The sequence below is a fragment of the Salmo trutta genome, chromosome 40 (assembly GCF_901001165.1).
Source record: "Salmo trutta chromosome 40, fSalTru1.1, whole genome shotgun sequence".
Lineage (NCBI taxonomy): Eukaryota > Metazoa > Chordata > Actinopteri > Salmoniformes > Salmonidae > Salmo > Salmo trutta.
In genome coordinates this window covers 21,378,581-21,405,334 of record NC_042996.1, presented here as the reverse complement: position 1 = coordinate 21,405,334, position 26,754 = coordinate 21,378,581, and the positions used below count along the sequence as shown (strand labels likewise).

General features: G+C 42.2%; 2 protein-coding genes and 1 long non-coding RNA gene across 9 annotated transcripts in view; 2 read left to right on the top strand and 1 right to left on the bottom strand.

Annotated features, from left to right (window-relative positions):
- LOC115180081 (uncharacterized) overlaps nt 1–751 on the bottom strand; it is a 33,251-nt gene extending 32,500 nt beyond the window's left edge. Inside the window, exon 1 of the long non-coding RNA XR_003873031.1 lies at nt 714–751. This is a non-coding gene — a long non-coding RNA (uncharacterized LOC115180081). The remainder of the gene's footprint in view (nt 1–713) is intronic.
- The window catches only part of LOC115180077 (acyl-coenzyme A thioesterase 5-like), a 34,955-nt gene extending 32,818 nt beyond the window's left edge, over nt 1–2,137 (top strand). For all 5 annotated transcript variants that reach the window (XM_029741979.1, XM_029741980.1, XM_029741981.1 and 2 more), the window contains one exon: nt 21–2,137. In XM_029741979.1, coding sequence (XP_029597839.1) covers nt 21–151 — 131 coding nt within the window. In that variant the 3' untranslated portion in view covers nt 152–2,137. The remainder of the gene's footprint in view (nt 1–20) is intronic.
- Nucleotides 101–26,754, top strand: LOC115180080 (acyl-coenzyme A thioesterase 5-like). Of its 3 annotated transcripts, none has more exons than XM_029741987.1 (10): nt 101–180; nt 23,045–23,247; nt 23,823–23,922; nt 24,036–24,393; nt 24,609–24,728; nt 24,882–24,964; nt 25,098–25,191; nt 25,259–25,339; nt 25,428–25,569; nt 25,678–26,754. In XM_029741987.1, exons 2-10 carry the CDS (start codon nt 23,058–23,060, stop codon nt 25,806–25,808), a joined length of 1,299 nt encoding a protein of 432 aa, XP_029597847.1. In that variant the 5' UTR covers nt 101–180; nt 23,045–23,057; the 3' UTR covers nt 25,809–26,754. The 3 variants fall into 3 exon arrangements, with proteins under 3 accessions (XP_029597847.1, XP_029597848.1, XP_029597845.1); XM_029741988.1 differs by lacking the exon at nt 101–180 and adding an exon at nt 16,476–16,716; XM_029741985.1 differs by lacking the exon at nt 101–180 and adding an exon at nt 22,797–22,886.

The window sequence follows — 26,754 nt, the reverse complement described above, 5'->3', positions numbered from 1 at the left end:
TGATTGTGTGTGTGTTGTAGTGATCATGTTGTGGGGAGGGTACCCCAAGCCGCATGCCGATGCTCAGGAAGACTGTTGGGAAAAGAGCCTTAGCTTCCTACGGCAACACCTGTACCCCAGCCCTGACTCTGTCCCTAAGGCCACGCTGTGATGTCACACCCGAGGAGCATCAAGGACCTAGTATGATTGACTAAGCTATAACTGTTAAAATACATTAACACTTAAAATATAAAAATACTAAGCTAACATGGAATTGTTTTGGTCATACCATAGGTAATTTAGGTATTTGATTTAGAATTGTAGGACTCCTTTAAGCCAGGTGTATGTTACACGATTTTGGCCCCGATTTAGCTGTCCCAGACAAGTTTTTGAAATTGTCGTTGCCTACTCGAGGTGTTTGGCCGTCACAACGCTCATTTAATGTGAGCGGGTCAGATACGCAATCTGAGGGCAATCAATGTTTGATTTTATCGGCACAAACTGCAGTGCTCTTGCAGTGTGAGATGTGGAACGACAAGTTTTGAGAATGCGTGATCAGCAATAGCCAATGAGAGTTCGCCAGAGAAGAAGCCAGTGAGATGATGATATTTCTCATCACCCAGAATGTGAGCTACTACTACTACTACTACTACTACTGCTACTACTACTACTACTGCTACTACTACTACTACTACTACTACTGCTACTACTACTACTACTACTACTACTACTACTACGAGTTTTTACTTGCCTTTAACCAAAGTGTCAAATCGGTGCAACTCTGAAGTTCACAAGCAATGTTATTCAATTCAAAATGTTTGCTAGATATTTCAAGTCAGTATGGCAAGCGTGAGTGTCTGACTGAAAACGTTTGAGGCTGCTTTGAGCCACAGCTCGTTGTAGCTATGTTAACAATCTAATCACATCATTATTTTCGCGAGACAGCGTGGTATTGAGAATCCTAACGACCAAGTGAAGAATCTTGTAGTGTGTGACCCCTGTCTTTGCCATGTCGTTTAGTGTGCGCACCACTACATTGTCAAGACAAAAAACCGCCAGGAAAGATGGTTGTTTAATGTGAGAGGCTCAGCGATGTTAGGATTTGGAAAGTTGTGTAGTGTACATCTGGTTTTAGGTATTATTTAAAAAAATGTATTACTTCAAATATTGAATTTGGCCTTTACTACTATAACCCATAGAAACGCATTGAATAACACATTCATAAATGGCAAAAAAGACAGTCCAAAAATTTATCATAAGGAATAAGATTTTTTTGTGAGAAGACCAATTTTCGAGATGTCTCGGCCTGACAAACGCCTCAGATGTGGAATGTCTGTCACGTCCTGACCAGTAGAGGGAGTATTTGTTATTGTAGGTTGGTCAGGACGTGGCAGAGGGTATTTGTTTTATGTGGTCCGGGGGTTGTGTGTATTGTAGAGGGATGTTTTATTCATGTGTTCCAGGGTTTTGGGTGTATGTTCTAGTTATTGGTATTCTAGGGTTTTCTGGTTTGTGTATTTCTTTGTTGTCTGTATGGCTCTCGATCAGGAACAGCTGTACTTCGTTGTTCCTGATTGAGAGTCATATATAAGGAGCTTGTTTTCACCTGGGGGTTTTGTGGGTAGTTGTATTTCGCACTGCTGTGTGTATTAGCCTGTGAAACTGTCGTTCTTTGTTTTCCTGTGTTCACATTTAGTTAATAAAATATAATGATGAACATGCAACCCGCTGCGCCTTGGTCCTCTCTACCCAACAACACCCGTGACAATGTCGACATAGGCGGGTGCGGTAGATTGAGACACATCCCATGAAAAAAAACATAATTATCTTAAACTGACAGGATTTTGGTGGGGATTATTATTATGTTACTTAGATTGACGCACGGGTGCATCAATATACTCTTAAGGATTAATATGTGTGAAAAGACTGAGAGTCATCAGACCAGTGGGCACAGCTGTACAACATAAATTGAGGGCTGATGAGGAGTGTCCACAGTAGTGGGTCGGAGTCTCTCATTCACTGAACTTGCCAATAGTGTTAACACCTGTGCCTGAAACCTAACTGCCATAGTACACAGATGATTGATTCTATTTTTTTATTCATTAGGAAATGTGTTGTCTATGATGTTTATAATAAATCAGAAGAAGAATATGAACAATATCTGTTATTGAGCACTATTTGGTCATTCTTTTGCAGTTCTTCAATATATCACACGAGGATGATGAATGCACATAGCACATGTGTAGTGGTGGGCAACGGATGAGTCCTGGGCCTGTATTCCTACATCTGAGTAGGACTGTTGATCTTGGACAAGGACGTCCCTGTCCATGTTATCTTATTCATTATGATCAGAAAGCCAGAACTGATTCCTTTTCGCAATATGGAGGGAGAAGGAGGGATGGAAGGAGAGAGAGAGATGGTGTGGAGGGATGGAAGGAGAGAGGGATAGTGTGGAGGGAGAAGGAGGGATGGAAGGAGAGAGGGATAGTGTGGAGGGAGAAGGAGGGATGGAAGGAGAGAGGGATAGTGTGGAGGGAGAAGGAGGGATGGAAGGAGAGAGACAGTGTGGAGGGAGAAGGAGGGATGGAAGGAGAGAGACAGTGTGGAGGGAGAAGGAGGGATGGAAGGAGAGAGGCATGGAAGGAGAGAGGGATAGTGTGGAGGGTCTGTTTATCATCTGGATTGTTTTGCTCTTTACCGCTCAACCCTTTGACCCTTCCATTTCTACCTCTGATTCAGGTTCGAAGGGTTAGAAACAAAGGGAAATAGGGAAGTTCAATGCTGACATAAGACCAGTGGATTGCCTATATTCCCTTCACTGTACATCAATTGAAAATTGTTATCTGACCAATTGTGGTACTGTTACAGAGGGTTACTATAGTGTGTGGTTATGGTATGTGTGTAGGCCGAAGGCCAGGCCATATAGAGGATTTGGCTTTGACAGAGAGCAGGGCCGATCTGTTTGCACAGATTTAGTGCTTAACAGCTCACCTGACTAACAGCTACCAGCTCCTCCATGAGCTAATGCAGTCTCGCTCTACATTCAAAAGTCACTGAAAAGCCATGCAATAAAACACACACGAGAGCGCGGGTGCACACACACACACAAACACAGACATTGTTCCAGAGTGATGGTAAACTTAATTGGGGCCATACTTGCGAACATTAGAAACAGTTTAAATTGAAAGTTTCTCCGTCTCAAAATGTGCATTAGCCTATTTAAGTATTTGATTAACTTGCACGTGATAGAACGCTACATTGTAGCTGGTCCCATCAGATAACCTGGCACACGTTAGCCCTATGCTAACCTCCACCAGATGAGTGATTATTTCCTGTAACAATGTTCCCATCAGGCTGTCAAAGATCTTAGACTGTTTATATCGCTATCAAAAAATGTCTGCTGAATAATTTAGTACCTTACTGTGATTGTTTTCAATTAAAATCAGTGTTGTGGATTTATGGACGCCAAGGGAAGCTAGTCTTCCCCAAATATTTGACTTATACATTTTTTTAAATTATCTTTCGTCTCTGTATTTTCATCGTTTTTCGTCAATTCACAAGTGGCTGAATCTCACCGGAGAAATCATCAGAGCGAGGGAAACCGCACCCCTCTGTCTTAGTATGTGTAGCCCGTGTATCTGCTGCTATCTGGACCAAAACGCCACTGTCTGTTCACCCCGCTACCATCCAGAAGGCAAGCTCAGTATAGGTGCATCAAAGCTGGGACCGAGAGACTGAAAACAGCTTTTATCTCAAGGGCATCAGACTGTTAAACAACCATCATTACCACAGAGAGGCTGCTGCCTACATACAGACTTGATATCATTGGCCACTTTAAATAATGGATCACTAGTCACTTTAATAATGCCACTTTAATAATGTTTACATATCTTGCATTACTCATCTCATATGTTTATACTGTATTTTGTACCATCTATTGCATCTTGCCTATGCCGCTCGGTCATCGCTCAACCATATTTTTATATGTATATATTCTTATTCCATCCCTTTACTTAGATTTGAGTGTATTAGGTAGTTGTGGAATTGTTCGATTACTTGTTAGATATTACTGCACTGTCAGAACTGGAAGCACAAGTATTTCGCAACACTCGCAATAACAACTGCTAACCATGTGTATGTAACCAATACAATTTCATTTGATTTTACTCCCCAGCAGAACATCTCAAAGAACAACCTGTTCTCTCTACAGACCACTGGGCAATGTTGAGGCAACATGGAGACTCTTCTCTCTCATTGTTCTCACAAAAATACATTAATTAAAATATTTTAAAAAATATATGTTTTTACTTCCTTCCCGGAACAGTGGTTCAAACATAGTTACTTCTGGGTTTGTTTTCAGTTCAGACTCAGGAGCTCTATTGTATAGGACCCACAAAAAGTTTTTTTGTGGATAAGTGGAATGCAGTATTCATCTTCCTGAGCTTTTTGGGTTTTTAATGATTGTTTTGGTTGAATAGGCTAGTATATCAGCCCTCTATGTAGCTAACCTATTCCTTCCCCCCAGACAATCTCACTCCGCTATTGTTCAGTGGATTCTGAGCCAAACAACAACACTCACTATAGCTTCATATTGCTTTGGTCTGACAGACCCAGACCTCTCTGCTAAACACACGCACACACAACCCCATACACACACACAGACACACACACACCCTGTAGCCTGTATATATTTATCTGGCCCTGCTCGATTCAACAGTCTTCCACAGGGCTGTCCTCACTCACACAAAGGCCCGGTAATTTTCTTGACACTGGTGGCCATTTAGAGATAAATATGTTGAGGCAGAGACCATACCAAACAATGTGTGTCATATGCCGCCAACCCATATCAAACACATATCATGAGACAAATTACACCAAACACGCCTCCAACACAATCATCATGTTTGCAGATGACACAACAGGGGTAGGCCTGATTACCAAAAACGACGAGACAGCCTACACGGAGGAGGTGAGGGCCCCGGCAGAGTGGTGCCAGGAAAATAACCTCTCCCTCAATGTCAACAAAACGAAGGAGCTGATCATGGATTTCAGGAGACAGCAGAGGGAGCACACCCGTATCCACATCGACCGGGCCGCAGTGGAGAAGGTGAAAATGTTTAAGTTCCTCTGTGTACACATCACTGACCATCTGAAATTGTCCACCCACACAGACAATGTAGTGAAGAAAGCGCAACAGCCCCTCATCAACCTCAGGAGGCTGAAGAAATTCGACTTGGCCCCTAAGACCCTCACAGACTTTTACAGATGCACCTATGAGAGCATCCTGTTGGGCTGTATCACCGCCTGGTACGGCAACTGCATCATCCACAACCACAGGGCTCTCCAGAGGGTTCTTCACTACATTGTCTGTGTGGGTGGACCATTTCAGATTGTCAGTGATGTGTTGTGTGGTCTGCCCATATTATCACCGGGGGCACACTTCCTGCCCTCCAGGACATCTACAGCACCCGTGACACAGGAAGGCCAAGAAGATCATGAAGGACCTCAGCCACCCAAGGTCAGTACAGGTGCATCAAAGCTGGAGCCGAGAGACTGAAAAACAGCTCTTATCTCAAGGCCCTGAACTTAGTCACTGTGAATAGCTTGGCTACCAGCCGGTTACTCAAACCTGCACCTTAGAGGCTGCTGCCCTATGTACATAGACATGGAACACTGGTCACTTTAATAACCTTACACTGATCAATTTTATAATGTTTACATACTGTTTTACCCATTTCATATGTATATACTGTATTCTAGTCAAGGCCATCCTATTCATTTATTACTTACAAATAGTATTCTATCCTGGGTATTTTACCGATATACTATATATTCTGAGGAGAAACTGAGGAGTATTTCTATCTGTAATAAAGCCCTTTTGTGGGGAAAGACTCATTCTGTTTGGCTGGTCCCCAGGGGGTGGGGAGCCAGGCCCAGATGGGTAGGTCTATGCCCTTCCAGACCCACCCATGGCTGCGCCCCTGTCCAGTCATGTCCAATCCATAGATTTGGGCTTAATTTATTTAATTATGAACTGTAACTCAGTAAAATCATTGAAATTGTTGCATGTTGTGTTTATATTTTTGTTCAGTAGATATTTATACTCCGGACTCCGACATTGCAGGTATCAGGTAGCCGGGGCGGCAGGTAGCCTAGTGGTTAAAGCGTTGGTGCCAGGAACCGGAAGGTTCCTAGATCGAATCCCCGAACTGACAGGGTAAAAATATGTAATTCTGCTCCTGAACAAGGCAGTTAACCCACTGTTCCTAGGCCATCATTGTAAATAAGAATTTGTTCTTAACTGACTTGCCTAGTTAAATAAAAAATTAGCTTGTCCTTATATTTCTCAATTCCATTCTTTTACTTTTAGATGTGTGTATTGTTGTGAATTGTTAGATACTACTGCACTGTTGGAGCTGGGAACACAAGCATTTCTAAATATGTCTATGTGACAATAACATTTGATTTGATTTTGATTTGCTACATTGATGATGTATCACTGCCTGCAGTGAGAGTCTGACATGCCTAATGACTGGTCAGCTTCATGAATCCATATACTCTGACATTGCCATTACCCTCCATTGTTTGTAATGTAACAATACGTTACGTAACTCACCATCTGCAATCTGGCCTTCTCTCTCCGGTTCCAACTCTTTGACATGAGAAACACGTTCTTCCGTGAGAGCTGCATCACATCCCTCTCTGCTGGTTTTCACTCTCTGCATACAGACTGAACATTGGAATTGTTGTAAAGTTACAGGGACAATGTTGTAATTCAGATCAGAAGAGCTCAGTAAGGAGAGGAGGGGTTCTATCTTACGTTAGAAGACAAGACAGGTGGACGACCTGACCAGGGATAATTTTCAGCAGTCAGATTTCATGGGTGGGCAGTGAAAAACATTACATGACATCAGAACATCATCATCAAGATCATCTCAAAGACAAAAATGGGTCACCTTACAAGTTTTTACATTTTTCTTTTTACCTTTTCAAAAATGTTTCTTAGAGGCATGATAAGTAAATGGATATGGATACTGACCAGTAGCTGCATTATGAATATTTACCCACTAATTGCACCATTCGTTATTGGGGTTTGTAGTACTGAATCTGGAGACATTTACAATGGAAAACATCGATGTGTTCCCTATTTACTTGCGAGTGGTAACGAGTCTTTCGGAGAAATTCCACCCATGCAAACAATAATGTTTTCCATACATGTTGTTTCTCTCTGCTGTTGTTTTTATGTCCAAGGCTGTTCAGAGGCGGTTAGCGATGTGGGGGCGGTCTCTGGGGGTATACAATTATTTTAAAAGGGTTGGTGGCTACTGCGCACAGATACAGTTTCACACCATGAAGTGCTCCACATCTTTGCCAAGCCAACACATCTGTCGATATGTGAGCAAAGAGCGAGTTTGTGTAGACGATAGACTCTAAGAAATGTCTTAACGAATTCAATTTTTTTTATGAAAGAGCCATTTGATTCAATGAATGATGGAGTTGAGTTGCCTTTTCCACCAAAATGTCATTGAAGCTGCTCCAAAGCTTTTTACTATCAATCTCTATGTAATTTATCTTTGTTTCAAAGTGTTGTTTCTTCTTTTTACTCAGTTTAGTTACATGATTTCTCAAATGTACAGTACGTTTGCCAATCTGTTGTACACTTATTTGACATTCCTTTTGCCTCATCCCTCTCAACCATAACATTTTTCAATTCCTCATCAATCCACAGAGTTTAATCGTTTTTACAGTTATTTAACTTAAAGGGTGCATGCTTATTAGTAACTAGATTAAGCAATTTCATAAATATGTCAAGTGCAGCGTCTGGTTGCTCCTCATTACACACCACAGAGCAACAAATATTGTTTACGTCAACAACATAGGAATCAGTACAAAACTTATTGTATGACCTCTTATACACTATATTGGGCCCAGCTTTTGGAACTTTGGTTTTCCTACATATGGCTACTATATTGTGATCACTATATCTGATGGATTTGGATACTGCTTTCAAGCTAATTTCTGCAGCATTAGTAAAGATATGATCAATACATGTTGATGATTTAATTCCTGTGCTGTTTGTAACTTCCCTGGTAGGTTGATTGATAACCTGAACCAGGTTGCAGGCACTGGTTACAGTTTGAAGCATTTGTTTGAGTGGGCAGCTTGATGATAGCCAGTCAATATTTAAATCACCCAGAAAATATACCTCTCTGGCAGATGAACCTGTAGCCATATTACTTCAATAGTATTTAACATGAGCTCTAAGCTTTACAGGAATGTAGTTCTGAATATAAACAGCAACACCTCCAACATTGGCATTTCTGTTTTTTCTGTAAATGTTATAACCTTGTATTGCCACCTTGGTATCATCAAAGGTATTATCTAAGTCGGTTTCAGAGATAGTCAGAATATGAACGTTACTAGCAAGTAATTAAGCTACATATGTTAACGTGGGCTATTTTGAGCACTTTTCTAGGATGCTTGCTTGTTCTCATTGCTTTACTGGGAAGGTTAGCAGAAGTAGACATTCTCATGTTATTTATGTTAGCGCAGGGTGAGCTGCACACAGTGGACTTCCAACTAGGGCACACCGCCTCAGTGCTAAAAGCATAAGTCTGGTTCATATGCACATGATTTCTGCATACAATAGCTGTAGGCTCGGCAGAAGCATTCAGGGACATAAACTAGCTTACTTACATTGTGTCTACCAATGCCACTGGTATAATGTACATTGCTGAAGCATTATGACAACTCAGTGACACAATGGTAGGGATTAACTGGGCTGGGTTTAGGTCATTGATAAGTCATTGTCTCAATGCAGCATTTTAATGCTGTGAAAGGATCCAGGAACCCAAATGATTTAGGTGGACCCCATCCTCCTTATAAAACGTGTTTTTTTCCCCAACAGCTATCAAAATTGTCAACAAAAGCTACACCCATTGAGCTACAATAATCACATAGCCAGTTGTGAAGAGAAAGAATCCTGCTAAAGCGTTCAATGCCACGATTCAGAGAGGGCACATGGCCATATATGATGGGTCTTTTATTAGTGTCTAAACCTCTTTCAAATCCAGTTTGAAAGAGGTTTAGAGGAACCCTTCATAATGCCATTAAAACCCACATGGACTACGATAGAATCTATTTTCATGTGCTGACATACTACATTCGGGAGCAGCTTAGTAATTTAATTCACTCAAGCTCCGGGACAGGACATTGTTTTTGCACCAAGAACAGTCACGTTTCTTACCATGGAGCTGCCCAAAAACCCAGCTAGCGAGATGGACGAGGATATCCGCCTACTCACACGCCTCACAGGATTTGGAGAACCCTTTAAGGACAGGCAAGAGGCGTGATAACTTGAGCCCGTAGCTCCCGGTGCCTGGAGCAGGTCTCCGACAGATGGAGAAACCCTGCTTGATCCAGAGCAGGGACAGAAGGTTGCTAACGTCGACTTCAAAATCATGGGGGAAGAAGTAGGAGTAGGCACAGCGGCTGCAGACACAGGTACCCCCAGTATCGAAGGTGCAGGAAAATCAGGCTCCAGACACAAGTACCCGCAGCGACGAAGGTGCAGGAAGATCAGGCTCCAGACACAGGTACCCCCAGCATCGAAGGTGCAGGAAGATCAGGCTCCAGACACAGGTACCCCCAGCAACGAAGGTGCAGGAAAATCAGGCTCCAGACACAGGTACCCCCAGCAACGAAGGTGCAGGAAGATCAGGCTCCAGACACAGGTACCCCCAGCATCGAAGGTGCAGGAAGATCAGGCTCCAGACACAGGTACCCCCAGCGACGAAGGTGCAGGAAGATCAGGCTCCAGACACAGGTACCCCCAGCAACGAAGGTGCAGGAAGATCAGGCTCCAGACACAGGTACCCCCAGCGACGAAGGTGCAGGAAGATCAGGCTCCAGGGTGGCGAAACAATTAGTTGTTTGTATCTGCTCCGGGCCTCTCGTTGAGAGTGTAGACTGCTTTGCGGGAGGCCGCAGTCTTCGGCTTCCACAGCTCGTGACACGCGACCATTGTTGATTACCATGCTCCTCTTGCTGTGGTCCTTTGACTCCTTTGAATTAGTTGTGATGATTCAAGTGCAAAATACCTAGATCTGTCACTTTTAAACACTTTCTTAATCTTTCGGCTATTTATTGGACAGATGCCCTACTCCAAGAACACCAGGAGCTCTTGGACAGTTCCGATGTCCACGATGAGGCCTCACCACCACCACTCAACGGCCTCATCAGACTGGGCTACCAGACAGCAAATGTCTTCAACAGGATGGAAGGAGGCGAGGCCATATCTCATTGATAACTGGCTGGCAGTAGAGGATCATCACCCAGATGTCAACAGTGTTCAACCCAGCTGTCATGCGCGGTAGCAATTTCCTTCCGTGCCCCTTCTTCTGTGCCAATTGTGACAGAGCCAGGCATTCCATTTTTGTGGTCCACAATCGGGATGCCATAGTTAAAGGCTTCCTACAGCCACTGCCTCGCAATGCAGGCATCACAGTGATTGACGGCAGCCGTTCTCCAAACCAATTTGTTACTGATTTAAAGATCACTCATTTTATTTGCCTTCCTTGCCATGTTGAATAACCTTTTTTGTTAATTGTATTCTGATATCTGATGTATTTATTTAGCTCGTATTCTGCCTGTAGAGATACTGCAAAATTTTGGCTTGTGTCCACAGTAGGCAACTAGGGTTTGTCCTGGCAGGTCTGTTAGACTTATAACCATAAGTGGTAAGGATGCAGTATATCTTTATTTAGTTTGTCTTATTCCAATATGTTTGACTTTTAAATCGATCAACTTTCCTGACCCATTCCTCTCTTTAGGGCATTAGAATTTGGCATTGCCAGAGCTCCATTGTGAGAACGGCAAGGAGACTGGTACAGCAGGCATGAAAGACCTGCAAAGGAGTGGCTATTGACCTGCCGCTGTCTTCTCAACAAACATGACCTCTTCATATGAAAAGCTGAAGATGGTTGCGCCAGGCATGCCACATCAAGCATTTTTGACAATGCTTGACCAGAGGACAGTGCGTTTTGGCAGAGTAAGTTTAATCCTCATTATTCTAATGCAAGACTGACGGACTGATTGTAAGGCAAGATTGGTGGAGGCTATTTTATAATTTACTGCTATTTTGTTATTTATCAGGCAGGGAAATCTTCTAAACTTCCATGGCTAGTTACAGGTGGAACGTTGGAATTAAAAAAAAAAAAAATGCTCCGTTATTAAAAATGTATATATTTTTACTCCGTGAAGAAATCAAACAATGTGTATGCCGCCATCTTGTCTACTTTAAATCTTCTCTCAGCGAGATGGGTAGGTGTCCACCCCAAAGTGCTGCATGTCATGAAGGTATCTAGGAAATCAAGCGTCGCTTTGAATAACACTCACTTGTCTAAATCAATGAGAAAATATTTAAAATAATAACGGAGCATTTTCTAAAGTCCAACGTTTCACCTGCAACTGGCCATGAAGACAGCGATTGTTTCCAAGTCAGGAATTTAGAAAAGTACCGCCAAGTAAAGGTTGGTCCAAAAAATGTATTGCTTACCATTAACACTAGCTACTGTACGTATCAAAGGATATCTGCCAGCTGGAACAGCTAGTAATGTTGGACTAGCCATTGATTTATTAGCTAGGTGAGAGACACAGCGAGAGAGAGATTCCAAAGTACAGAAAGTACAGAAATGTTTAATTCTAAATACATATCCAAAAGCCTGTTGATTTGAATTCCTTATTCAGTGGTCCCCTCCTTCTTCTTGTAGATGTCAGGCTGGCCAAGGCTGAGGTCCTGAATGTCCCAATGGAGGAGTGCAGACAGGAATCAGAGCCCAGCCATTTACTCATGGACCTGAACAATGAACACATCAGCGAGATGGACAGGAGAGTGACAAGGTAAGGAGGAGTGATAAAAACGTTAAGGTCATTTTTCTGGCCATTTTTAATAAAGTTAGATCCACTGTTGGAAGTCTCTCTTTGACTCCCTCTCCCTGACTCTCTCTCCCTGATTCTATTCTCTCCAGTGAACACTCCTTCTGTAGACAGATCACAGATCACTGCACCTGTACATAGCCCATCTATCATTTAGCCCAAACAACTACCCCTTCCCCTACTTCTACTTTGCACTTTCTTCCACTACAAATCTACCATTCCAGTGTTTTACTTGCTATATTGTATTTACTTTGCCACCATGGCCTTTTTTGCCTTTACCTCCCTTATCTCACCTCATTTGCTCACATTGTATATAGACATATTTTTCTACTGTATTATTGACTGTATGTTTGTTTTACTCCATGTGTAACTGTGTTGTTGTATGTGTCGAACTGCTTTGCTTTATCTTGGCCAGGTCGCAATTGTAAATGAGAACTTGTTCTCAACTTGCCTACCTGGTTAAATAAAGGTGAAATAAAATAAATAAAATAAAAGATGAGTTCAGACAGGGAACTGCAAACTCCCAGAAAACTCGGGTGGACATCAGGACGTATCATCAAGCCTGTCGAGAGATGGAGATTGAGAGAACTGACATACTGACACCTCAGTGTGAGAAAGTGTGTGTGTGTGTAAACTGATGGAGTCTGCTTGCTGTTAAGCCATATCTAAACCATTTACAATTGTTTGTCACCACTCTCCAAACTGCCAGCCAGTCCCAGTTAGGCGTAGTACGTACAGGCCTTAGTCAGCTCCACTATGTCCTGGGGGATGTGAAGGACATCCAGATCTCCCCGGTAGAGGAGGCAAAGCATAAACAAAGCATAAACATTGAATCCTGAAGGATGAAAAATATACTGGGATGCAACACAGTTAGATTGCCTCAGCTGTGGAGAACCTGAAGAATATATTTTCAGGTATGCTCAGCTGCAACATAAGATGCCACTTGATTGGGAACTATTATTGTTGGTTTGCATTGCATTTGATGTGGCATTGTACGGCACGGCACTTCAAGCCTCCACCTGGAAAGCTACCGTCCTGTAGGTTTTCACTCCAACCATAATCTATCTCACCTGATTCTAACTATTAGCTGGTTGATAAGCTAAATCAGGTAAATTAACACTCGGGTTGGAGCGAAAACCTACAGTAGGGTAGATCTCCTGGAACAGGGTTGAAGATCCCTGCTGTACGGTAACAATGTATTTGATATTCCTCCTCCCTTCCTGTGCAGTGCCTGAGATGGTGGCATACACACCTGATAGAGCAAGCCGAGCTGCTGCAGGGCCACCACAAGCTGATGAACCTGGAGGGCTCATGGACTTACGTCACGTACGATCAGTACCGCATGGACAGCAAGAACACGCACAACATGAACCTCATTCAAAACTACTTTGGCGAGGTGCAGGGCCTGTCGGATGACCTGGCCAAGCAGCTGTGGATAGTGCTGTAGCGCGCAAAGGGCAAGGCTGGAGGTCACAGTGAGCAAACGCATCCAGGGCACCCAGTCGATGACACTTCAGTCGGACGAAAGGTGGCTGAACTATAATGAACCTAAAACCTCTGTTTCGAGTTACAGCCGTACACTGACAATCTTCTAAGGATGTTGTTTATAATTAGGGCCCTGTGTTTTGCGCAATCATGTGACATAGCAAGACTTTGTCCTGTATTTATTTTAAGCCTTATCCAGAAATGAGAATTACACCAAAAATGAAAGCAATTGTCTGAGGATGGTGCTGGACCGTCTGACAGAAAAAGAAAAGAGGACAAAAAGCCTTCATCAAACTGTTAGTGTATTCATCTCCTCACGACTCGACTACTGCAACTCATTACACTCAGGCATCAACTCAAGCTGCCTCCATAAGCTCCAAATTGTTCAGAACTCTGTAGCCTGACTCCTCACCCACACTAAGTCCTGGAAGCATACAATAAGAATCATTTGGTGGGTGCTTATATTTGTCCTATTTCACACATGTACACGTGTATTAATAAGCATGTGTGAATTGGATATGTGTATTTTTGCATAACCCAACTCTCCCTGAGATACCCCTTGAAGAGTGGGGTCACAGCCAGGGTCTGCCATTATCAACAGCGACCCTGGAGCAATTAGGGTTAAGTATCTTGCTCAATGGCACATCGACAGATTTTTCACCTAGTCGGCTCGGGGATTAGAACTAGCGACCTTTCTGTTACTGGCCCAATGCTCAAACCACTAAGCTACATGCCACCCATCATCAGCGCCGTTCTCCGTGAACTCCACTAGCACCCTGTCTCCCACCGCATTGAATACAAGTTCTTCCTTCTGACCTACAAAGCTCTTCACCACCTTGCACCCCCCCTTATCTCTTAGACCTTATTCTCCCCTACCAACCCACACACTCACTCTGTTCTACCACAGTTGGCCACCTTGTCATCTCCAGGTCCAAGCTCCATAGCTTTGGCGACAGGGCCTTCTGCAGGGAACTCCTTCTCTCCATCCATCCATGACTCTGAGTCCATTACTATCCCCCGCTATCCTCAAACACGCAAGCTCTCTTGTCCATCAACTTGCCTTGTGCATCTGGACGTCTACTATATGGGAAGTTATGGCTGGGACACTGCTAATTATAACGTTATGGCTGGTAATGTTATCTCCCAACAATTTTGCACCGAACCTAAATCTTTTAATGTTGTTTATTATGTTACTTCGTGCAATGCAATGTTTTTCACATTGTTTACCCTGAATGATGATAAAACCGAATTCCTGATCAGTGGTTGTGCTGTTACGCACCACAGATATGTTATACAGAATTTGTAGTAGTTGGTACTGACTTGTTTGGCCTCCAGGACAGGATAGTGCTGCTGGTCAACTGGTAGGTCCTCAGGAGATTCCCCCTTTCAATGTACTACACTTGTCACGGATCCCTCTGGAAATGTCATTGCGCACACCTGCCCCTATTCCCACTGATTGTATTTGTATATATGTGCCCTTTGGTCACCATAGTGCTGTCGAATATTGTCACAATGTCCGTCGGTGCGTGTCAGTACCTGTGCTGTGTTTTAGCTTTCGTGCCAAGATTGCTAGATGATTACTAGTCTCGTCCCGTGGGTTAATCATTGTGCATGGGTGTTATTTATTCGAGGTACTCCTCGTTCTTTTGCTTGGGTTTCAACCCTGTGTTTTTTTTACGTGTTTGTTTGGTCTTCGTCCCTGTGCCCTTACGCGGCGCGCCATAATTTGGGGTATGATTAACAAAAACTATTACGCATTCCTGTCTGTCTCCCGAATCATTGTTACCAATGTGACAACACTGAACAAAAATATTAACCTAACATGCAACAACTTCAAAGATTTTACTAAGTTACAGTTAATATAAGGAAATCAGTCAATTGAAATAAAATGGGCCCTAATCTATGGATTTCACAAGACTGGGAATACAGATATGCATCTGTTTGTCACAGACAACTTAAAAAAAGGTAGGGGCATGGATCAGAAAACCAGTCTGGATCACCATTTTCCTCATGCAGCGCAACATCTACTTTGCAGAGAGTTGATCAGGCTGTTAACTGTGGCCTGTGGAATGTTGTCCCACTTCTCTTCAATTGCGAAGTTACTGGATATTGGCAAATATGTGTGCCCATGCATCTATCAATCCAATGTTATAATGATTTGTTATCAGGGATATTTGACTTCAGTAATCCACAATGACCTGGTGATGTAAAAGTCTAATAATTACATTGTCTTCCATATTCCTACAGACACCTTGTAACTAGAGATTCCTTCAAAACGATTGCCTACAGTTAACGTGTAGGGCACTGCAAGGTTGGGTGACCAGGGCCATCTGGGACTGCCTCCTGGAGGATTTCAGGTGTCTGAAGGCTACCTGTGTCCTGCATAACTTCATGAGGATGGGCACGAGGACCAGGAGGGGATCTGCAGCTCGCCGCTGTGTGCCAGAGGAGAAGTTTCAAGGATGGGGTCTAACAACGCAGCAAGAGAGGCAATCAGTGTGCGGGAGATCTTCACCTCCTACTTATTTGAAGAGGATGCTGTTCCCTGGCAACACCATAGACTACACTATGCACAACAAAGGCTCTTTTAACCTCTTTGGGCTAGGGGGCAGTATTTTGACGTCCGGATGAAAAGCATGCCCAGAGTAAACTGCCTGCTACTCCGACCCAGAAACTAGGATGTGCATAGTATTAGTATACTTGGATAGAAAACACTCTGAAGTTTCTAAAACTGTTTGAATGATGTCTGTGAGTATAACAGAACTCATATGGCAGGCGAAAACCTGAGACAAATCCAACCAGTAAGTGGGAAATCTGAGGTTTGTAGTTTTTCAAGTGATTGCCTATCCAATATACAGTGTAAATGGGGTCATATTGCACTTCCTAAGGCTTCCACTAGATGTCAACAGTCTTTAGAACGTTGTATCTTGCTTCTACTGTGAATGGGAAGAGAATAAGAGCTATTGGAATCAGGTGTCTGGAAAATTGCCATGAGCTCAGTCATGCGCACGGCCGTGAGAGCGAGCTGAGTTCCTTTTCATTTCTTACGACATAGGAATTGTCCGGTTGGAATATTGAAGATTTATGATAAAAAAACATCCTAAATATTGGTTCTATACATCGTTTGACATGTTTCTACGAACTGTAATTTAACTCTTGACTTTTGTCTGAACTTAGTGCTCGCGCATTTTGCATTTGGACTGAACGCGCGAACAAAAGGGAGGTATTTGGACATAAATATGGACTTTATCGAACAAAACAAACATTTATTGTGGAACTGGGATCCCTGGGAGTGCATTCCGATGAAGATCAAAGGTAAGCAAATATTTATAATGCTATTTCTGACTTTTGTTGACTCCACAACGGGTATCTGTATGGCTTGTTTTGGTGCCTGAGCGCTGTACTCAGATTATTGCATGGTGTGCTTTTGCCGTAAAGCTTTTTTGAAATCTGACACAGTGGTTGCATTAAGGAGCAGTGTATCTTTAATTCTATGTAAAACACTTATCTTGTATCAACGTTTAGGAGTATTTCTGTAAATTGATAAGGCTCTCTGCAAAATCAAAGGATTTTGGAGGCAAAACATTACTGAACATAATGCGCCAATGTAAACTGAGATTTTTTGATATTAATATGAACTTTATCGAACAAAACATACATGTATTGTGTAACATGAAGTCCTATGACTGCCATCTGATGAAGATCAAAGGTTAGTGATAAATAAATAATGAAACATGTTCAATTAGAGGCTAAATTGATTTTATTGGTGTATTATATTAAGTTAAAATAAAAGTGTTCATTCAGTATTGTTGTCATTGTCATTATTACAAATAAATATCGGCCGATTAAATCGGTATTGGCTTTTTTTGGTCCTCCAATAATCAATATCTGCGTTGAAAAATCATAATCGGTCGACCTCTACTAGAGACACTTATGTAATTGTGATGAACTGAGAGAATATATGGGTAGCACTGTGATTTATTAGTCATATGCTGCCTTCCCTGCGCCTATATTCTTACCTCTTTCCCTTTCTGTCTTTTACACCTCTCTTGCCACCTCTTTTTTCCTCTGTTTTTATAATGCCCCCAAAAAATGTGCATTGAAGTACAGATTGAACTTCTATTTATAATATTACAATTATAATATCTATAATGCATGTATTTATAACACTTGGATAATGAACTTCTTTCAATAAAGCGTTTCACATTCTCTACTGGTTGAAATTAAGTCTCTCATTTGATGAAATACTACACATATCCTGTGTTTATCAGATCAATGCATTATATAGACGTCGTTAATGACAACTTACATCAGCCTCGTAAACTGTGGAAAACTTTAAAGGACATTGGCTTAAACTCCCCATAAGGTAAAATCCTGTAGTTTTGGCCTGGATATTGATGATGTTTTATGTTATGACAAGGCAAAGGTTGCAAATTATTTACCACTATAACCTCATCTCTAGTTAATAAGTTACCTAACTGCTCTGGACACTGGCTAGTCTTTCATTAACAACTTTTACCATAGCAAAAGTATCACAAATGATTTGTTTGAGCTGTGCATGGTAACAGACGGCAACGTTAACAATCTACTTGTCACGGTTGTCGTATGAAAGAGACCAAGGCGCAGCGTGCTTATCGTTCCACATCTTTATTTCTATGTGAAACTATGCAAGACAGACAAACTATAAACAAAACAACAAACCGTGACGAAGAGGTGCTACATGCATAAAATCAAAATTTCCCACAAACACTAGTGGGAAAAACAACTACTTAAATATGATCCCCAATTAGAGACGACGATGAGCAGCTGCCTCTAATTGGGAATCATACGAAAACCACAACCTAGAAAAAAATAACCTTGAACACAACATAGAAAATGTAAACTAGACAAAAAAAACAGAAAAAAGAAACTAGAACCAAACATAGAAATAAATAAACTAGACAAAACCCACAGGACATACCTGACTGGGAACACGCACTTCAGGGAGAGTGCGGGGAGCAGGCACAGGACGTACTGGCAGTGGAGGCGCACTGGCGACACAGTGCGTAGAGCTGGTGCAGGATATCCTGGACCGAGGAGACGCACCGAAGACCAGGAGCGCTGAGCCGGCACAACCCGTCCTGGCTACATGCTCACTTTAGCCCGGCAAATGCGGGGCGCAGGCACAGTGCCCACCGGGCTATGAATGCGCACTGGAGATACAGTGCGCATCACCGCATAACACGGTGCCTAACTGGTCACATTAGGAGAGACCAAGGTGCAGCGTGCGTATCGTTCTACATCTTTATTTATATGTGAAACTATGCAAGACAGACAATAAACTATATCCAAAAACAACAAACTGTGACGAAGAGGTGCTACATGCATAAACTCGAAATAATCTCCCACAAACACTAGTGGGAAAAACAACAACTTAAATATGATCCCCAATTAAAGACAATGATGACCAGCTGCCTCTAATTGGGAATCATACGAAAACCCCAACCTAGAAAAAAGAAACTAGAACCAAACATAGAAATAAATAAACTAGACAAAACCCCCCAGTCACGCCCTGACCTACTCTACCATAGAAAAATACGAGCTCTCTATGGTCAGGACGTGACACTACTATGCTTAATGAGCACAAACAAAGCAACTGGGCTGGATAACCTTCCTGCGAGATTCATAAGGATAGTGCTTGTGTCACTGCTAAAATGATGACACATATTGTAGACCTTTCTATTAGTAGTGGTACATTTCCCAAGGATCTCAAAACAGCCCAGGTGGTTCCACTCCACAAGAAGAGCATTTAAACAAATGTAGGAAGGTACTGGCCTGTGTCAATCCACAGCACCTTATCCACAGTTGTTGAGAGATTTGTTTTTAATCAACTTGAGGGATACCTTCTTGAGCACAAACTTCTTTATGAACTACAATCTAGTTTTAGAACAGCTCATTCCACTGTTACTTGCCTTATCCACCTTTTTGACCACATTAAGCAGGAAAGTGAGAAGGGGAACTATACAGGTATGGTCATATTGGACTTGCAGAAAGCTTTTGACACTGTAGACCATGATATTCTCCTGATGAAACTGAAATGCATGGGTCTAAATTATGTAGCAGTGAATTGGTTTAGGTCTTGGAACAAAACATAGATTGCTTAGGGCTGACAAGATAACAGTAAACTGTGCAGGCAAGGAGATTGAATCTAAAACAAGTGTAACTTATCTTGGTGTGTCCCTAGATCAATCCCTTTCTGGAGACCTGATTGCTGCTAAAATTATTTTTAAAATGGCAAACAAATTGACATTTTTATATCGTTACACTAGATATTTTAACATTAAAGTTAAGAAACTGCTTGTCTCAACCTTGATTCAGTGTCATTTTGATGATGCCTGCTCTGCTTGGTATAGTGGGCTATCAAAAAAGCTGAAAAAGAGAACGCAGGTCATGCAAAATAATGTTATCAGGTGTATGCTGAATGTCCCCCCTAGGACCCACATAGGAGTTCTGGGAGTTGGGCTTGTTGCCTTTGGAGTCCAGAGTGGAGCAACTTAAACTTAATCATATGTTTGACATCTTAAATGCCAGTGCCACAGGTTACATGAAAAACCACATTGATATGGTCTATAACTAACACAGCACGTATTTCCTTGCCAGGCATTTTTCTGTGGAATAGCCTTCCCTTGGAGATCAAGCAAATAAAAGTAAAAATAGCTTTAAAAAGCAGGCAAAGTTTTTCATTTGGCAAGGTTGTCTAAGTAAGGGAAACCACTCCATTGCCCCTTGTGCCCCTTCTGCCTGTCAGGTGTATTTATTTGAAGGATCGGTATGATGTGCAATTAATAGATTGTTTAAATGTGAAATTAATATGGTTGATTTAAGGTTAGGGAGAAGTGCAGTGAATGGTGCCACTTTTTAGGATGTCAATATAAATTAATGAATTTTATGGTTGTTTGTAATTTTGGCTTGTCTTTTAACCATGTGTTATTGTTTTTACCATCGAGGACCAGTTTGGAAATAAGCATTTTAATTCATACTTTCAAGTGATATCCTCTGGGTCCACATTGTGCATTTTGTTGTATATGTATGTTGCCCAAAATAAATTCAATTCAAGGACATTAGATATTGAGATGAACTGGTTTTAGAGTATTTACATGATGCATAGGAAGTGTAGAGTACTGTTTTTTAGGTTCTATTTCTCTATATATGAATTACAAACCAGCCTTTAACTTCTTAAATCCTGTTTCTAGTCTATTAGTTACAATGTGTAACCATTGATGTCCCAGGACCAAGCTTGGTAAACACTGTTGAAGTGTATAATTGTAATACATACAGTTGAAGTCGGAAGTTTACATACACCTTGGACAAATACATTTAAACTCAGTTTTTCACAATTCCTTACATTTAATCCTAATACAAATTCCCTGTCTTAGGTCAGTTAGGATCACCATTTTATTTAAGAATGTGAAATGTCAGAATAATAGTAGAGAGAATTATTTCTTTCAGCTTTTATTTATTTCATCACATTCCCAGTGGGTCAGAAGTTTACATACACTCAATTAGTATTTGGTAGCATTGCTTTTCAATTGTTTCACTTGGGTCAAACGTTTCGGATAGCCTTCCACAAGCTTCCCACAATAAATTGGGTGAATTTTGGCCCATTCCTCCTGACAGAGCAGGAGGTTTGTAGGTTTGTCAGGTTTGTAGGCCTCCTTGCTCGCACACGCTTTTTCAGTTCTGCCCTCAAATTTTCTATGGGATTGAGGTCAGGGCTTTGTGATGGCCACTCCAATACCTTGACTTTGTTGTCCTTAAGCCATTTTGCCACAACTTTGGAAGAATGCTTGGGGTCATTGTCCATTTGGAAGACCCATTTGCGACCAAGCTTTAACTTCCTGACTGATGTCTTGAGATGTTGCTTCAATATATCCACATTATTTTCCCTCCTCATGATGTCATATAGTTTGTGAAGTGCACCAGTCCCTCCTGCAGAAAAGCACACCCACAACATGATGCTGCCAGCCCCGTGCTTCACGGTTGGGATGGGTTCTTCGGCTTGCAAGCCTCAACCTTTTTCCTCCAAACATAATGATGGTCAATATGGCCAAACAGTTCTATTTTTGGTTCATCACACCAGAGGACATTTCTCCAAAAAGTCCAATCTTTGTCCCCATGTGCAGTTGCAAACCGTAATCTGGCTTTTTTATGGCGGTTTTGGAGCAATGGCTTCTTTCTTGCTGAGCAGCCTTTCAGGTTATGTCGATATAGGACTCGTTTTACTGTGGATATAGATACGTTTGTACCTGTTTCCTCCAGCATCTTCACAAGGTCCTTTGCTGTTGTTCTGGGATTGATTTGCACTTTTCGCAACAGAAGGCGTCTCCTTCCTGAGCGGAATGACGGCTGCGTGGTCCCATGGTGTTTATACTTGCGTACTATTTTTGTACAGATGAACGTGGTACCTTCAGGCGTTTGGAAATTGCTCCCAAGGATGAACCAGACTTGTGGAGGTCTACAATTATTTTTCTGAGGTCTTGGCTGATTTATTTTGATTTTCCCATGATGTCAAGCAAAGAGCCACTGAGTTTGAAGGTAGGCCTTGAAATACATCCACAGGTACATCTCCAATTGACTTAAATTATGTCAATTAGCCTATCAGAAGCTTCTAAAGCCATGACATCATTTTCTGGAATGTTCCAAGCTGTTTAAAGGCACAGTCAACTTAGTGTATGTAAACGTCTGACCCACTGGAATTGTGATACAGTGAATTATAAGTGAAATAATCTGTCTGTAAACAATTATTGGAAAAATGACTTGTGTCATGCACAAAGTAGATGTCCTAACCGACTTGACAAAACTATAGTTTGATAACAACACATTTGTGGAGTGGTTGAAAAACAAGTTTTAATGACTCCAACATAAGTCTTCCGACTTCAGTTGTACATGCAGACACAGCATCATTCAAAGACTGGAATTTGATACTCCTGGTATTGGATATGACTGAAAAATTATCTCAAAGACATTCATACCCGAACTGCACTTTTACTTGCCAAGGTAGAGTACATGATCAGGGAATAAATTAAATGTACAGGCTACAATGTGGGGATCTCATGCATGGTAATAACTACATGTACATACAACTTGCATCCTTGACACAAAGTTATATTATATTCTACTCAATCCATAGCCTTCATTAATGTAATTCAGACTGTTTTGAAGTTGATACAATCGGCTATGAGATCTGAGAGCTGAGGTGTCGCTACATTAACTAACATATTCCTGTCAACTGTAAATGTTTTGCATGATTTGTTATGACGTTATAATCACGTACATTTGCTTCGATCCTAGTATTTTTGTCACCCTCAACTTTGTGATCAGTGCCGCACGGACTTTGTACTTTCCTGTACGAGTAAACTTGTCTACTCGCACCACAATTATGTAACTACACAGAGCGGTTTTCTATGTCAGCATGTCTCTGACTTGTCATTGTTGAATAACTCCGTGTAAGTAAATGTGGACACGAAGTTTGAAGCGAATGGGACTCGTAGCCAACTTGTTCTGTCGCCAACCAGTTTTCACAGGTTAAAGCCAGGACAAATGGAATGTTAATCCCACCATCTTTATCAGTGTTCGGTTGTTTCTGTCTTGTCTTTCTCTACAGGTGTTTGTCCACCATGGTTGGGACTTTCCCGCTTCTGTCAGTGCAGCCAACACGGGGGCTCGTGGATGAGAAGATCCAGGTAGTTGTGAGGAATTTACCTCCAGCTCTCTCAGTGACGCTACATTCCCTTCATTGCTCTGAGGATAAGGACCTTTGGGAGGCGTTCGGCCATTACACCAGCGACGGCCAAGGCACGGTGACGGGTAGTTAGTTCACTGACATCATTATTTGACATAGTTTTTTTCCCCAGTTGTTTTGAAAGCACCATTCCGTATGTTTTAGAATAAAAAAAATAAAAAAAATAATGTTCTTTACTAACTTGCCTAGTTAAATAAATTCTTGTTTACAATGACGTCCTACACCGGCAAAACCCTGACGGCACTGGGCCAATTGTGCACTGCCCTATGGGATTCCAATCACAGCTGGTTGTGATGTAGCCTGGAATTGAACCAGAGTGTCTGTAGTGATGCTTCTAGCACTGAGATGCAGTGCCTTAGACTGCTGTGCCACTCGGGAGCCCCAGTCAACAGACAACTGACAACTCTGAAAAAACAAGCTCTGATTACAAAAAATAAGTGTTCTTTCAGTATTGTTGTAATTGCCATTATTACAAGTATATCAAATCGGCAGATTAATCGGTATCAGTGTTAAAAAAAATGATAATCGGTCAACATCTACAACTGACATCTGAAAAAACGAGCTCAGAGTAGAAAAAATGTGTTTTGAATGAAGTCCAAGTCAAGAACTCGAGCCTCTTTCTTTTTTGTTGTTTATGTAGTTGCTAAGGATGCCAGTCTTGGAGGTACATATGAAGGAGCAGAGCCCATGGGTCTACTGTGGAGCATGCAGCCTGTTCCAGGCAGTCGGACAGGCCTCAGGTAACACACCAATGCAATTCAATATTTGGGGTCAATTTTACATAGGAAAACCAGATCATTTAGGGTGACCAGGCCCGGCTGGACAAGTCAAATAAACTCTCTCTGTCTCTCAGGTTGAGAAAGATGGATGTCCTCACTCCTATGGTGGTACACATCTCTGTGTACAGTGGGCACATGACTGAGGGCTTCAGCAAGCAGTCTCCCCTAGCGACCGTTGTTACAGAACGATGGTACATGGCACCTGGTGTGTGCAGAATTGACATCAGGGAACATGGAGTCCGAGGGACCCTCTTTTTACCCCCAGGTCCTGGACCCTTCCCTGGGGTGTTGGATATGTGGGGAGGGGGTGGGGGGCTGGTGGAGTACCGCTCCTGCCTCCTGGCGTCACACGGTTTTGTTTCCATGGCGCTAGAGTACCTTTCCCATGACAAGAACAGAACCTCAGACATCGAATCAAAAACGTACTTTGAGGTGATTCTCATACTGTGCGTGAGGCTATAAGCTTGTACATGTCTTAATGTTCAGAAATGGCCCTGAGAGGGCAGAGTCCTGCTGTAACCATTTACCCAGACTCACTGTTATATTATATCACTTCACATTATATTACATCACATTGCATCTGCTACATTGGCTCCTACATTGTATCCTTATCACTTGAACTTGAGCTCTATCTCTCTGTTATGTAGAAAGCGTTCAGGATTGTGCAGGAGCACCCCCTGGTGATGAAGGACAGAGTTGCTCTCTTTGGTCTCTCCTTTGGGGTGTCAGTCTCCCTCAACTTGGCAGCCTACTCCAAAGTCATCAGCGTGAGTCTTCCTCCCACTCTCCTCTTTTTCCTCCAGATTGGAGCTTTGTATTTATAGAGTGAATTCAGATTCAGAAAGCTATTGTCCCAACACTGACCATGTATAAGCTTATGAGTTTGTTCAGTGTGTAACAATAAATACTGTTTATTCCAGCCCAGATGCTGTGTGTGTATCAGTGGGAGTCACGTCAACCCGGTCAACAAGGCTATCGGTGAAGTGTTTAGAAAGATGAACGAGTGAGTGGGATGTGGCTGAAAAATAAACCCAAATCTGTTCAAAGTGAAGGTGTAAGGTACCGTGATTATGAAGCTTGTGACATACAGCCCAAATAAAGAAATATAGACTAAAAACATAATTATGTATTGCCAGGGATGGGTATAAGACCCAATTTGATGAAGAGGGCCGTGTGGTCTGGAGAGACATCATTCTGCCTATCCCAACCGACCTTGGAGAGAAAGTGGATGTAAGTCAACACACACACAAACACACACACAGTGGCTTTGTTTACTCATTGCCCTGTCTTCTGAAAGATGGGGAGGATAAAGTGTCCATTGATGTTGGTCGTCGGGGAGGATGATCAGAGCTGGGCCACAGTGGAGTCTGCCAAGGACGTGAGTACACACACACACAAACATGATTACAAGCTTCCTATGAAATCCATCATTTTCAATGATGCTGAATGTGACCTCTGACCTGCAGATGACCCAGATGATGCGTGCAGCGGGTAACAAGCACCTACTGACCATTCTGCAATACCCTGATGCTGGACACCTCATTGAGCCGCCCTACACACCCCACTTCAGAGCCAGCAACTTCATAGTACCTCAAACACGACAGAAAGGCACTGCACACACAACTCACACCTATAGTATACACACCTGAACTAAGATATATATGTATAACCAATTCTTTACTCCCAATGTAACTAATGATTGTGTGTGTGTTGTAGTGATCATGTTGTGGGGAGGGTACCCCAAGCCGCATGCCGATGCTCAGGAAGACTGTTGGGAAAAGAGCCTTAGCTTCCTACGGCAACACCTGTACCCCAGCCCTGACTCTGTCCCTAAGGCCAAGCTGTGATGTCACACCCGAGGAGCATCAAGGACCTAGTATGATTGACTAAGCTATAACTGTTAAAATACATTAACACTTAAAATATGATCAAGTCTAAGTCTTTGGGGGGATGGGAGGGTTCTACTAAGCTAACATGGAATTGTTTTGGTCATACCATAGATAATTTAACTATTTGATTTAGAATTGTAGGACTCCTTTAAGCCAGGTGTATGTTACACGATTTTGGCCCCGATTTAGCTGTCCTAGACAAGTTTTTGAAATTGTCGTTGCCTACTCGAGGCGTTTGGCCGTCACAACGCTCATTTAATGTGAGCAGGTCAGATACGCAATCTGAGGGCAATCAATGTTTGATTTTATCGGCACAAACTGCAGTGCTCTTGCAGTGTGAGATGTGGAACGACAAGTTTTGAGAATGCGTGATCAGCAATAGCCAATGAGAGTTCGCCAGAGAAGAAGCCAGTGAGATGATGATATTTCTCATCACCCAGAATGTGAGCTACTACTACTACTACTGCTACTACTACTACTACGAGTTTTTACTTGCCTTTAACCAAAGTGTCAAATCGGTGCAACTCTGAAGTTCACAAGCAATGTTATTCAATTCAAAATGTTTGCTAGATATTTCAAGTCAGTTTGGCAAGCGTGAGTGTCTGACTGAAAACGTTTGAGGCTGCTTTGAGCCACAGCTCGTTGTAGCTATGTTCACAATCTAATCACATCATTATTTTCGCGAGACAGCGTGGTATTGAGAATCCTAACGACCAAGTGAAGAATCTTGTAGTGTGTGACCCCTGTCTTTGCCATGTCGTTTAGTGTGCGCACCACTACATTGTCAAGACAAAAAAACGTCAGGAAAGATGGTTGTTTAATGTGAGAGGCTCAGCGATGTTAGGATTTGGAAAGTTGTGTAGTGTACATCTGGTTTTTGGTACTATTTAATAAATGTATTACT

Bases quoted from the DNA above. Each gene is read 5' to 3' on its own strand.
- LOC115180080 (XM_029741987.1), top strand. From the start codon at position 23,058: ATGGTTGGGACTTTCCCGCTTCTGTCAGTGCAGCCAACACGGGGGCTC. The intron at 24,394-24,608 runs GTGATTCTCATA...TCTGTTATGTAG, and splicing joins AATCAAAAACGTACTTTGAG to AAAGCGTTCAGGATTGTGCA. The intron at 24,729-24,881 runs GTGAGTCTTCCT...TGTTTATTCCAG, and splicing joins CCTACTCCAAAGTCATCAGC to CCCAGATGCTGTGTGTGTAT.